The sequence below is a fragment of the Vipera berus genome (assembly GCF_964194415.1).
Source record: "Vipera berus genome assembly, chromosome: 2".
NCBI classification, from domain to species: Eukaryota; Metazoa; Chordata; class Lepidosauria; order Squamata; family Viperidae; genus Vipera; species Vipera berus.
Genome location: NC_138203.1, coordinates 228,708,345 through 228,721,978, shown reverse-complemented (window position 1 = coordinate 228,721,978; position 13,634 = coordinate 228,708,345). Strand labels below are relative to the sequence as shown.

At 36.8% G+C, this 13,634-nt stretch overlaps 1 protein-coding gene across 1 annotated transcript in view; it reads right to left on the bottom strand.

Moving 5' to 3' along the window:
• FBLN2 (fibulin 2) overlaps nt 1–13,634 on the bottom strand; it is a gene marked incomplete at its 3' end in the record, with an annotated part of 142,183 nt that overhangs the window by 12,908 nt on the left and 115,641 nt on the right. The window contains exons 9-11 of the mRNA XM_081315622.1: nt 12,103–12,240; nt 11,696–11,839; nt 1,032–1,160 (exon numbers count right to left, since the gene is read on the bottom strand). Of these exons, the coding sequence (XP_081171748.1) occupies nt 1,032–1,160; nt 11,696–11,839; nt 12,103–12,240 (411 nt within the window). The remainder of the gene's footprint in view (nt 1–1,031; nt 1,161–11,695; nt 11,840–12,102; nt 12,241–13,634) is intronic.

The following is a 13,634-nucleotide window of genomic DNA, read 5'->3' as shown; positions in this document are numbered from 1 at the left end:
CATGATAAATGCAAATAAATCAGTTCTCTTAGATATTCTACTTCAGCTGAAATCATTTAGAAACCAGAGCATATCTAACCTGGAGTAGAAACAGCCCAAGTGGGGGAGATAATTACGTACTATAGTGGTCTGGACGTTTACAAGCAATTCTGTAAAGTAGGAGTGTTCTGCCCTCCCTTTTCTCCCTTTTTCTAATTTTCTGAAATTGGAATCTCAAAGGAGCACAAACTGGCTGATTGTTTCTGAGATTGCCAGTTTCATTCAGTTATTTATAACATCCAGAAGTTCTTGTAGCAAGCTATAAACTGTAACATACATTGTTTATAGGAATTTGCAAAGGTCAAAATCTTCAAGCATATCTCTGTGGGTATCTCTTTCAAAACTCATTTTGACTTCAATGCTACCTTGGGCAAGAAAGCAGATGAAGGGAAGAAATATTCATATCATTCTTGCTAATTCCAGGCAACCTTCCAAATTAAGCTTACATAATTACACTGTGTAAGTGTGTGTGAGTGTGTGTGAGTGACTGTGTGTATCATAATCAGAAGCATCTGGTTGATTTCCCCCCTCAAGCATGCACCACGTTTTACAACAATCTGCCATTCATTTTTGTCTAATTAAATTATTTTAATTTTGTGTAATTAAAATAAGGAGACTCCAGCACCTATTTGCACTGACTGGGTTATAGCATCCACTCAGAAATTCAATAGCTGGTAGGTTGTTACCTAGCATCCCAATCATTCAGAAACTATTTTCTTTGCAGGTATGAAGATACTTAGTAAAACGGACAGCTGGAGACTTTTTAGCCCATTAATAAGTACTGTCTTAGGTTAATTTCAATCAATTACTATACTTGAAATAAATCTAAAGCATGTACTTATGAACAGACAAATTAGTCCATGTAAATGAAGGCATGCTATCTTATTTAAGCTTTAGTTCAGTGGAATTAATACTTATGCTGAAATCAATAGCGTATAAAAGCTGACCATATTTTGACAATCAGCAATACCAATTCCCTGTGTCATACTTACCAATGCAAGTTCTGCTGAATGAATCATACTGATATCCCATCTTGCAATCACAGCGGTATGCTCCAGGTAGATTGTGACAAATCTGTCCTTCTCCACAGTGGTGTGTGGCAGACTGACATTCATCAACATCTATAGAAGGAAAAAGTAGCAATTACTCTACCCACCATGGACCAGTTGATGGCCACTCTTCTTTTCGTATCACAATTTTCAGCAAATGTGTGGAATGAGCATGCTGGAGGAGCAAAAATGGGATAATTTTCCCCAGAAACTGCAGGTATAGTGATTAGATCCCTTTGCCAAAGCTGGCCTCCTGCAGCTCTGTGGTTCTTACGGACAAACCCTATAATGTAAAATAAAATAGAAATTCAAGTTGCAAAGCCTTGGAGTGCACTCTATTTTGGGTTTAATTTTTTTCTTGGCATATATTGAATTCATATCTTAATTCTCCTATGTTGTTTGGAATGGCCAGGACAAGAAACAATGAATGGAAAGTAATCAAAGAGAGAACCAACCTACAACTAAGGAGAAATTTCCTGACAGTTGGAAAAATTAATCAGTGGATATTGTGGGTGCTCCAATACTGGAAGTTTTTAAGTTTTTAAGAAGAGTCTGGACAGCCATTTGTCTGAAATGGTATAGGGTTTTCTGCTTGAGCAGGGGGCCACCTTAGAAGATCTCCAACATCCCTTCCAACTCTGTTATTCAGTTATTCTGTTCTGTTATTAAACCAGCATTTTCAGATAATATTTATATAAAATAATAAAGGCAGTGTTAGATTTCATTACAAATTGAAATCTTTCCTCAATCTCTTTCCATATTAATCAAGCAATTACCATATACTCTGAGGACTGATAATGCTTTTCGTCCATCCACATGTGCCCAACAAATGCTTTAAATTTTTAAAATTAATTTTAATTAATTAATTAATTAATTTGATTTACATCTCACCTTTCCTTCAAGAGCTAAAGGTAAGGAAAATGGCAATTCTATTTTTTTTTACTATAATAGCAACTATACGAAATAAACTGAAATGGAAAAGAAAGAGCTAATTCTACTCAGTAGATTTCCATGGGTGAGGTATACTTGAATTTATGTGATCTCCATTCCAATCTAATATCTTAACCATTACATAATATTGGCTCTCAGTACAGGCATTAACATCACACAAGGCAGTAACATAATATTGTGAGCATGGGTAACACTTGCTTTTTTATGGTCTTTGGGACCCTTGGATTTACTTGTAGACAACTGTATTTGGAGACAAAGAAATTACAACTCTTGTTTTAAATGAGCCTAACAATGTATCATAAATCAAAACCTGACTTTTTAAAAATTAAAGCACCAACTCTTTACATCTCTGTTCACTTTACAGCAAACATTAAAATGTTAATTTTAATAACGACTTAAATCTGCCAATTAGCAACGTAAGTTGCCTTTAATTCATTTGTTCAACTCTTTGATTAGTTTTCTTTGAAACTGTGCATTCCAATCACTTCTGCTTTTAATTACTTTCAGTACATTATTCTGTCTAAAGAGCATCCCATTTCATGACAGTTACAGTATTTTCCAGCTAAATGTTGGAAGAAACTGCTGCTAAACACTCTATTGCATTAAAAAGAATAAATTTGTTAAGAATTCTCTAACTAAAAAGAAGCAACCACAATAACTCCATTCTTTTGCCAAATCTTTCCCAATGATCTACTGTATTTCTAGAACCATACATTTATCCAATCTAAAATTTAGCTATCCATTGTATTCTTTCTTGCAAAATGAAAAAGGAAATTAGACCCACAATGAGTTTTTATTTAGTTGCTTATGCTTTCATCCTATTAACACACACAAACACACATATACACAAAAGCATTAGAGTGTTTAAAGTCCAAGCATAAGAGTATACTTACAAGGCCAGAGGCACAATGTTTTCATTACTATTACAATGAACTATGAAGTTTTTAGATACAACAAAGCTCTAATTTCTATAATTTCAAGTTTCTAAAGAAGTCTTACTAGTGCTAACCAAGTTAGGTAGTAGCTGACAGAGTAAATGAGCACAAAGAAGAATTTCACACCAACATTACCATTCTGGGTATGACTACTTTAGTAGAGCAGACATACTTTTCAAAGCACTGTTCTAGACCTAGACTGGTTAATGATAGTTGGCCAAGCTGTTATTAATTTCCCTCAAAGCCAAGAGTCTCCCACAATAACACATTGTTATTACTCAACTGTAATGGCTGCTTAAAACCCCACATCAATCATTGAAGAAAGCTATATGATTTATTACATACAAATTCTGTTGTATATTTTTTCTACTTGCATTACACCAACATTACTACTGCCTAATCAATGTTCCTTGATGGATTTAACAGAATAGCTTTTATTCTTTTAACAAATAGCTTTTATTCATTTGCTTAAGTTACTGAGATTTCATTTGAATTTGAAGCACCAGCAACTTCTAGCACTGAAGCAGCCACAGTTTTGCCAAATTTCAATGGTGTGGGAGCCCTGGGTTCTGGATTTTGGATGCATTCTATAAGCTAATCCATTTGAGCAAACATTGTTGCCCTATTTCACCCAATTCAGGGTTACAAACAACCAAATAGGCACAAGTGTTTTAGGATCAGATGAATTTGACTAATCTTGTTCTAAAGCTGAGACCTTTGTAGGTTGAGACAATGTGAAGAAGCATCTTCTTTTCTCTAGCCTAAATATAATTTGATCTAACTATTAGGTAAACCTGCTTTTCACAGATATAAAGAAGGAATATCTCCCTATTTATCTTTTTTAAGTCATGCACAGTTTTATGCCCCCTCTTTTTATTTCCATTATTTTAGACAGTTTCTTTAGTTTCTTGATTATTTTCATTTCTTGAAGTTGCCCTAGTTTTACTCATTTAAAGCGAGGGAGGGGAGGGAATGAATATGTTAGAAACTGTATGGTCCAATGGACAAAGAACTTTGGTTAAAGTATAATGATTGCCCATTGGGAAAAGATGTATTCTAATGGATTGAAATTCACATTGAAATATATAAAATTAATGCAAGCAAATGTTTTCCTTTTAAGTTTGATGGATAAAGAATTGGAAAGAAAATTTAGAACTTGTTATTATATAAGATGACAACAGTGAGAATTTTATATGCATCAAGACGGAAAGACACACTAGTCCCCACAATGGAAGAATGAATGGAAAAGGTGAAGGAGTCAGAAGACATGGTTTTGTTTTGACTTGAAAACTGCTTCTGGATTTTTTGCTCAAAGCTGAAAAAAATTAAACTTTGATTTTGGATGATTTTTTTTTTAATTCCATTTATATCCCGCCCTTCTCCGAAGACTCAGGGCGGCTTACAAGCTTAGCAGTAGCCTTCATTCTATGTATATGCCTGCTTATTAGGGCTTTCACACCCACCCCAAGCGGCATTATTACAAAGTCAGCTTAATTGCCCCCAACAATCTGGGTCCTCATTTTACCTACCTCGGAAGGATGGAAGGCTGAGTCAACCTTGAGCCTGGTGGGATGCGAACCTGCACTAATTGCAGGCACCTGGTGTTACTTAAGGAGGCATTAGCCCAGGCTTCCGGTGGCGGCGCGGCGCCGAAGACAGCCTTCCCCGGCTGCCCGCGGCTCAGCTGTTTGTTTTTTCGCCCGAAACAGCGCCGACCAGCTGTTCGGGCGAAATTGAAGCCCCCTCCTCGGGAGAAGAGGAGGGGGTGAGGCCCCTGGTAGGGGTAGAGTTCTCTGGGGCCGCCTGAGCATGGAGCTTGGGCGGCTGAAGGATTGAACTCCCCCGAAGCCTGGGTTGCTCCCAGCTGGCCGGCGTCTCTGCTCTGAACTTTTTGGAGCAGAGCCAGGCGTCTGCGAACCATCCCTGCCTGAAGAAAGGACTATGATTTAAAGGAGCAGGCAGAGCGGTACAAGTGGCAAAGGTGAAGAGGATTATTTTACTATACTCTCTAGCTTGTTGGACTTTTTAAACTTTAAGTGAAAGTGCGTCATAATTGAGGACTAAAAGATGGCGGCGAAACCTCCCCCTAAAACTCTTCGGAGCGGTGGATCCTCGCCGGTGCAACAGTCATCAGTACAGGCGTTGCACCCTTCTGAAGCGCTGACATCGAAGGACTTACGAGATGCTCTGGATAAACTTTTGGAATCAATCAATCAATCAATGAGTGATAAATTTGCACAGATGGAGGAGAAATTGGACAAATTGGAGGAGAGAATGGAAGAGAGGATGGAACAGAAGCTCAGCGTGATGAAGGTAGACATTTTGTCTTCAGTGCATAAAGTGGCGGAATGTGTGGAAGAATTAGATGAAAAAATGGATGATTTGGCTCAAAGGAATGCTATATTAGAAGTAAAAGCACGGGAGAATGAAATTGCAAGAGACAAAGTGGAAAGGGAGGTAAGCCTAGCCCAATATTACCAGATGCAGTTTGCTGTCAGAATCAGAGGTTTAAAAGAGAACATTAAAGAAGATTTAAAGCAGCTGATCTCTGAGGCTCTTGAAGTGGCATTAAATCAGCCAGCATCTGAAATAAGAGCAGCTATGGATAAAGTGTTTCGGGTGAATTCATGGATTGCCAGACAGAGAAAGTTGCCTAGAGATGTGGTGGTTTATTTTGCAAAAAGAGAGATTAGAGATCAAGTTATACAAGCTGCCTATGATGCTAAAGTGGTGATTGCTGAACAAGAAGTCTTGGTTTTAAAAGAAATTCCTCCAAGGATTTTAAGGGGAAGGAAGGACTATACATTTCTCGTGCATGAGCTTAAGCAAAGAGATATAAGGTTCAGATGGGAGATTCCAGATGGGCTGATGGTGATGCATGAAGGTAAAAGGTATCGGCTGATTACTGTAAAGCAAGCGCGTGATTTCTACAATAATGTCTTAAAAGCAACCCCATTAACACTTCTGGAAGCTGGAAAGGGATCTGGAGAAGGAGAACATCAAGAGGATGAAACAGAGGAAAGTGGTGCTGGAGGAGATCAAGCTACAACTTCTTTGGATGATCCTAGAGAGCAAAGAGTAACGCGTGCTGCTTTAAAACGAGCAAAGAAAATAAAAGAACAAGATCAGCAAAAGTCTTCAGATTCTTCACAACGTACATATAGTCAAGCTGTGGGAGGAGCACGGCCTAAAGAAGTTAGTCCTATCAAAGCTGTGGTCCAAGAGCTTTTGGAGGATATGCATGGCAACTAAATTTCTAACCTGGAATGTTAATGGACTAAATTCACCGCAGAAGAGAAAGAAAGTTTTTCAATATTTAAAACAATTTAAGATAGATGTTATATGTTTGCAAGAAACGCATATTAGAGTTTTGGATCAAAAGCATTTATTGAACTCGAGACTGGGTACGCAATTTGTTGCCTCTGCAGAGAATAAGAAAAATGGAGTGGTTGTTTATGTTAAAAGTGCCTTAACAGCAGACTTAATTGAAGCAGATAAGCATGGAAGATATGTTATGATTGAGCTGTTGTTAGAAGGTAAAAAGACGCTTCTAGTTGGATTATATGCACCTAACCAACAACAAGCTGATTTTTTTAGCTTACTCCACACAAAGCTTACCCAGTTGGATTATAAATCTTTTATTTTTATGGGAGACTGGAATGGTGTTTTGGATGTACAGTTGGACAAGGCTGGAGCTTTTAAGCGCATTCCAAGTCATGCTAGACTGCCTAAATCTTTTTTTGAAATGAAGGATGACCTGGAATTGCGAGATATTTGGCGTGAGAGACACTTGCAGGAGAAGGATTATACTTTTTATTCTGACAGACACCAATCTTTTTCGAGGATTGATTTTATTTTGTTGACTAATGATTTTTTTTTGAGAACTAAAAAGGTGAAGATTTGTGCAAGAACTATTTCTGACCACAGTCCAGTTTGGTTGGAGATTGATAAGGAGAAAAGAGACAGGCGCTCGTGGCGCGTAAATGAGAATTTGTTTAGAAATCAGAGAAATGTGGAAGAATGCAAACAGCGGATGAAGGATTTTTTTGAGATTAATATGAATAAGGGTACCTCTATGGACATGGTTTGGGATGCTAGCAAGGCCTATATGAGAGGGGTGTTGATATATATGAATAATAGATATAGACGTGCAGTGGAAACTAGAAGGAAAGAACTGGAGAATGAAATAAAGGAAAAAGAAAAGGCTTTGATTTTGAACCCAGAGGATGTGAAGATCAAGGAGGCTATTAGACTGCTAAGAGGACAATTTGATAAATTAATGGCAGATCAAGTGGCAACCAATCTGCGGTTTGCTAGGCACAATACTTTTTGCAACGCTAATAAACCAGGCAGATGGTTAGCTTATAGACTGAGGAAAAAACAAAGGGCCTCTAATATAGATAAGATTGAGTATAAAGGAAGGGTTGTGTTTCAACAGAATCTTATTAAGGATGCTTTTGTGGATTTTTATTCGAAATTATATACTAAAGAGGAAATTAATGTAAAAGATATTGATATATACTTGGAGAATGCTAGCATCCCGGTTCTTACGCAAGTACAAAAAGAGGGGATTAATCAACTGATTACAGAAGAAGAAATTCTTACAGCAATTAAGGAGCTGAAGGTGGATAAAGCGCCAGGCACGGATGGCTTGACTGCGGCCTATTATAAAAATTTACAATTTGAGATGATAAAGCCGTTAAAGGAACTGTTTCAGACAATTCAGAGGGGGGGAAAGGTGCCACCGTCTTGGAGAACAGCTTTTATCTCTTTGATTCCGAAGGAAGACCAGGATGCTACTCAAGTTAAAAACTACAGACCGATATCGCTTTTAAATACAGATTATAAGATATTTGCTAAGGTTTTGGCTAATAGACTGATGAGGGTTCTGCAACAGGTGATTCATGGGGATCAAACGGGGTTTATTAGTGGCAGGCAAATGAAAAATAATGTGAGACATATAGTTGATGTGTTAGAGTTTTTGGAGAGGCACAACCAGATCTCTGCAGCGCTAATTTTTTTAGATGCTGAAAAGGCCTTTGATCAATTGAATTGGCAATTTTTGTTGAAAGTTTTAGATAAAATGGATTTTGGGGAAAATTTTTTACAGCCGATTAGGGCATTATATCAAAAACAAACTGCCCGAATCATAGTTAACAATAGCCTGACAGTAGCATGTAATATTGAGAAGGGCACAAGGCAAGGGTGTCCGTTATCGCCCTTGTTATTTGTGTTAACATTAGAGATACTATTGGTTAAGATTCGGAACTCGGAAAAAATTAAAGGGATAAAAGTTGGAGATCAGGACTATAGATTGAGAGCATTTGCAGATGATCTGGTTGTTACAGTGACCCAGCCAGAGAACTCTGTTGTGGACCTGATGGAGATAATAACACAATATGGGAAGGTTTCTGGATTTAAAGTAAATACACAGAAAACTAAAATTTTGGCTAGAAATATGACAGTTTCACAGAAGGCTCTCTTAGAAGGATTAACTGGATTTGAGATTGTTAAAAGGGTTAAATATCTGGGGGTGATTTTGTCGCCCTCTAATACAAAGCTATATAAAAATAATTATGAAAAACTATGGGGGAAAATTCAAAAGGAATTGGAGAGTTGGCAAAAATTGCAATTGTCTTTGCTGGGACGGATTGCAGCAGTGAAAATGAATGTACTGCCCAAATTTTTATTTTTGTTTCAAATGATACCGATTCTTAAGAAAGATTCTAATCTGGAGGAATGGCAGCGAGGTATCAATAAATTTGTGTGGGCAGGGAAAAAGCCACGAGTTAAACTTAAGATTATGCAGGATACTCGTGAGAGAGGTGGCCTTAAATTGCCTAATCTTAAATTATATTATGAAGCTGCTGCATTAGTAGGAATAAGCGATTGGATTAATTTGACGCAATTGAGGTTATTAAATCTTGAGGGCCATGATTTGTTGTTTGGCTGGCATGCATATTTGTTGTATGATAAGAAGGTAGATACTGTGTTTAGGATGCATATTTTAAGACAGGCATTGCTGAGAGTTTGGAAGAAGTATAGACATAAGCTAAGCAGCAAGATACCATTGTGGGCAATTCCAAAACACGCAATAGAAAATATACATGCTGGTTTCAAACATGATGTGACTACGTACAAGGAAATTTTAAGCCTGGAAAGGAATGTTTGGTGTTTGAAATCATATAGCCTCTTGCGAGAAGAGAAGGTTGTTCAATCTTGGTTTCAATATATTCAATTACAGGCCAGGTGGAAAGAAGACCAGAAAAATGGATTTACAATGACTGATGGAAATTTGATAAAGCAGATTAGAAATCAGGGGTCAGCACATATTAAACGGATATATCTTGCATTGATAGAGATTGACTCGGAAACAGAGCTTGTTAAGGATTGTATGATAAAATGGGCCCAAAATATCCAGGAAGTTATTACAATGGCCACGTGGGAAAAGATTTGGGTGAGGAACGTAAAATTTACTCAAGCTCAAAATTTAAGAGAGAACTTTTACAAAATGTTTTATAGATGGCATCTAGATCCTAAAAAGCTTGCAAGTATGTATCCGAATTACCAGCCTAAGTGTTGGAGGTGTGGTGATGAAGATGCAACGTATTTTCACATATGGTGGACATGTAAGAAGGTTAAGGCTTTTTGGATAAAAGTCTGGTGGAATATGCAGAAGATTTTTAAACAGAGGATAAAGTTTTGTCCGCAACTTTTTTTGTTGGGAATAATTGCAGACGCTACAGTTGTGGACACCAAGCTGATGTTGAACTTAATTACGGCGGCAAGACTTTTGATAGGCCAATATTGGAAGAAAGAGGAACTGCCGACCATAGAAGAGTGGACTTTAAAGGTTTCCGACCTGGCAGAGATGGCGAAGATTTCGGCTTATTTGAAAGATCATTCGCAAGAACGCTATATTAGGGAATGGAGTAAATGGATTGAGTTTATCCAGAACAAGTATAGGGTTAAGAAGTTTTATGTAGCATTCGAATAAGTCTTCTTTCGTTTTTTTTTGTTTTTTTTTATTCTAGTTTTTTATATATATTTAATATTGTTAAGGTGTGTCTTATCCTATATAAGCTAGAGAGTGATGGATTTTAGAATTTATAGTTGTTAGTATATGGTTGCTTATGGTTGTCTTTTTATATATATATACCTTGTATTTAGCTCTGGGAAGTCGGGGGGGGAGGGGGGGGTGGAGGGAGAGGGGGAGGGAGGTTGGGGGGAGGTAGGGGGGGAGCAGGGAGGGGGAAGGGGGGTTTCTTAAGGGAAAACTGTATTTTAAAACTTTTCAATTAAAAAAAAAAAAAAAAGGAGGCATTAGCCCACTGCTCCACCAAGGCTGATTAGAATGACTTTGTAATGATAGAAATGGCTTAAAATGTGAAATGTAAAGCAAAAAGTTGGTACTGTATTATTTCGGTAATCGAATTCACCGAAGAAAGGCAGAAGTCATTATTTTTTCTTCTCTCTTTGCACCTTTCTCTTTCCTTTTCTTATTATTCCAACTTTTTGTTTCTTCTATACTTTTATCTTATAATGAAATTAAAAAGTATGCAAAAAAAAAGAGGGGAGAGAAGAAGTGGTGACCAGAACAACACAGATTGTTCCAAATGTGGATGTGGATATGAGCTGAAGAAGGGAGTTCCGATATTGTAATTGACACTACTCCATTAAATGAATATGGTAAAAAAACAAATCCTAAACTGGAAACCATTCACACATTATTAATAGTTTTCTTAATATTTAAGTGTGTAATGTGTTCATATTTGAAAGAATGTGTAAAGTTCTGTCACAGACAGTATCTGGCAAAGAAAGAAAGCCAGAATAAGGCTGAAGAAAATTGGAGTTTTGATTTAGCAGAGGGGATTTTATATTACTAATTAGAGGGTCAAAAGGAGAAGTTGAGATAAGGGAAATTTTGGTCATTAAATTTAAAACATTTGGAAATTAGTTGAAAATAAAGATGCTATTTGTTTAATACTTAAAAATTAGACTCAAAAGAAAAAAATATTATGGATATGTTTGATTTATTGATTAACTCAGACAATATATATATAATGGGCTTTGATTTATTAAAGGCGATACTGTATTATTAATTATATGATGTAAGATGGGGGGAAATAGATAACTTTTAGGAAATAGAACAAGATTATACCCAAATAGATAAGATGCGTATTTTGAATTTTAGATTCTGTTATGAATTTATTTATATTTATTTATTTATATTTAAATTTATGTACCGCCCAAAGAAAACTTTGGTTACCTAAAACCTGGAAATTATAAGTATCAAATCTTAAATTTGAATATTGATAGGAAACTTAAAAATTGGGGAAAAACAATAACAGGACATTGATTGACTGTAAAGATTGACTGTAAAAGTAATTAAGATATGTGTAAGCCAAAAATTTATTGATAAATGTAATAATGATGTTTTTATTTACCGTAGTTAATATAATAAGAACTGTATTAGCTTAAATATGAGATAGTAGATATTAAGGGAAAAAGAGAGGAAATATTTGAGGTTGTAGTCTGAGATTTGTACGTTACTGAATTATTGATTAACCCAACCACCACGTTGCTTTTTAAATACCTAAATGTAAAATTAGAAAATTAATAAAATTATTATTTAAAAAAAACCTCTTTGAAAATGAGATTAAAGAGAGACGGTAAATCTAACCATATCTGCAGCTGGGTTCTTTAATTTGACTGTCTTACCAACACATCTGGTTCCATCTTCACTTGAATGATATCCCCTGCTGCATATTAAGAGGTTCTTCTGACATGTGTAAGATCCAACAGTATTGATGCAATTGAATCCAGCCTTACATGGCTCAGGAAGTGATGAACATTCATTAATGTCTGTGGAATAAATATTAAAATATTGCTATCAGCTTTTAACTTAATCAGCAACCCATTTTCCAGCTGTTCTTCCTTTTCTGTTCATTTGGTCTTGATTTATTGTGCAATAAATTCCAGACAGATAGGATTTTATTTAGCCTATGGTTAAAATTGTAATATTTCAAAAATCTAATATTTACTTCTTGTTTTATTCTATTTAAAAAAAAGTAATTTCAGAGTGGAAAAACAGTATAACATTAAAGATGAGGGACAGAAATACTCACCGACACAGTTTCTCTCCGGATCTTGTAAAAATCCTTCCATGCATCGTTGCTTTGATTCACAGTAAAATGATCCTTTTGTATTTTGACATGCAAAGTTGATCTTGCAGCTGTGAGTTCCTCTTTCGCATTCATCAATATCTATTGTAAAAAAAAGAAAAGAAAAGATACAATTTAGCTACACCTTTTCTAATATTCTTGTGGCACCTTTCGGTTCATGTGCATGTATAAGTTTATAGAGAGCAATGCTACAATGAAAGTTAAGATAAGATACGTTTTATTGTCATTTTTTACTGTGGGCACAACAGCACACATCAAAAATGAAATTTTTAGTTGCCCGCTCTCAAAGTGAAACACATACATGATACACACCTAAACATACTATATACAACATATGTATAGACCCACACCCCTACATATACATAACAAATAAATATTAAATACTGTCCATCTTGAATATATAATGGAAGGAGGAAGCTTGAGAATTCACAAGGTTAATGCTGTATGGAATGAAACTATGGCTGAATCTGGATGTTCTGCTATGGATACCATGAAGCCTCCTCCTTCCTTGTATAACAAGGAAAACAGGTTGTGAAGAAGATGAGTAGTGTCCCAGATAATCTTACGGACCCTGCTCAAGCAATGCTTCTCTGCTATGTCCTGGATGGGAGGGAGGGAACTGCCAATGATCTTTTCGGCCATCCTCACCACTCTGCACCGCCTTCCTGTCTGAAGCAGTGATGCTTCCAAACCAGACTGTGATGCTGTATGACAGGATGCTCTTGATCGTCCTCCTGTAGAAAGTGGTCAGGACACGGGAAGGAAGATGTGCTTTTCTCATGTGATGCAGAAAATGTAAGCACTGCTGTGCCCGCTTTACCAGTTTCTCACTGTTGAGCGACCAAGCCAGCCTACTCGTTAGCTGCACACCCAGGAATTTGATGCTGGTAACCATCTCCACAGGTGAATCATTAATGCACAGAGAAGTGTGGCTGTGCCTGCCTTTTCTGAAATCGACAATGATCTCTTTGGTTTTTCTGGTATTTAAAACTAGGCTTACACCAGTTCACCAACCCCTTAACCTCCTTGCAGTAAGCTTCCACCTTGTCATCATGAATAAAGCCCACTACTGTTGTATCATCTGCGAACTTTACAATATGGTTGGTGGCAAACCTAGCACAACAGTCATGGGTCAACAGGGTGAACAGCAGTGGACTTAGGACACAGCCCTGAGGAGAACCTGTGCTCAAGAAAATGGTATTAGAGGCATTTGTTCCAACTCGCACATATTGGGGCCTGTTGGTAAGAAAATCAAGAATCCAGTTGCACAAAAGAGTGTTTAAGCCTAAAAGGCCCAGTTTGATCACTAGATGCTAGGGAATCATTGTGTTAAAAGCCAAACTGAAGTCGACAAACAGCAAATGCACAGGAGTATTTCTTTCCTCTAAATGCTTCAAGCTCAGATGTAGAATGTAAGAAATAGCATCCACTGTAGAGTGATTAGGTTGGTAGATGCTATTAACATCTAACAGTAA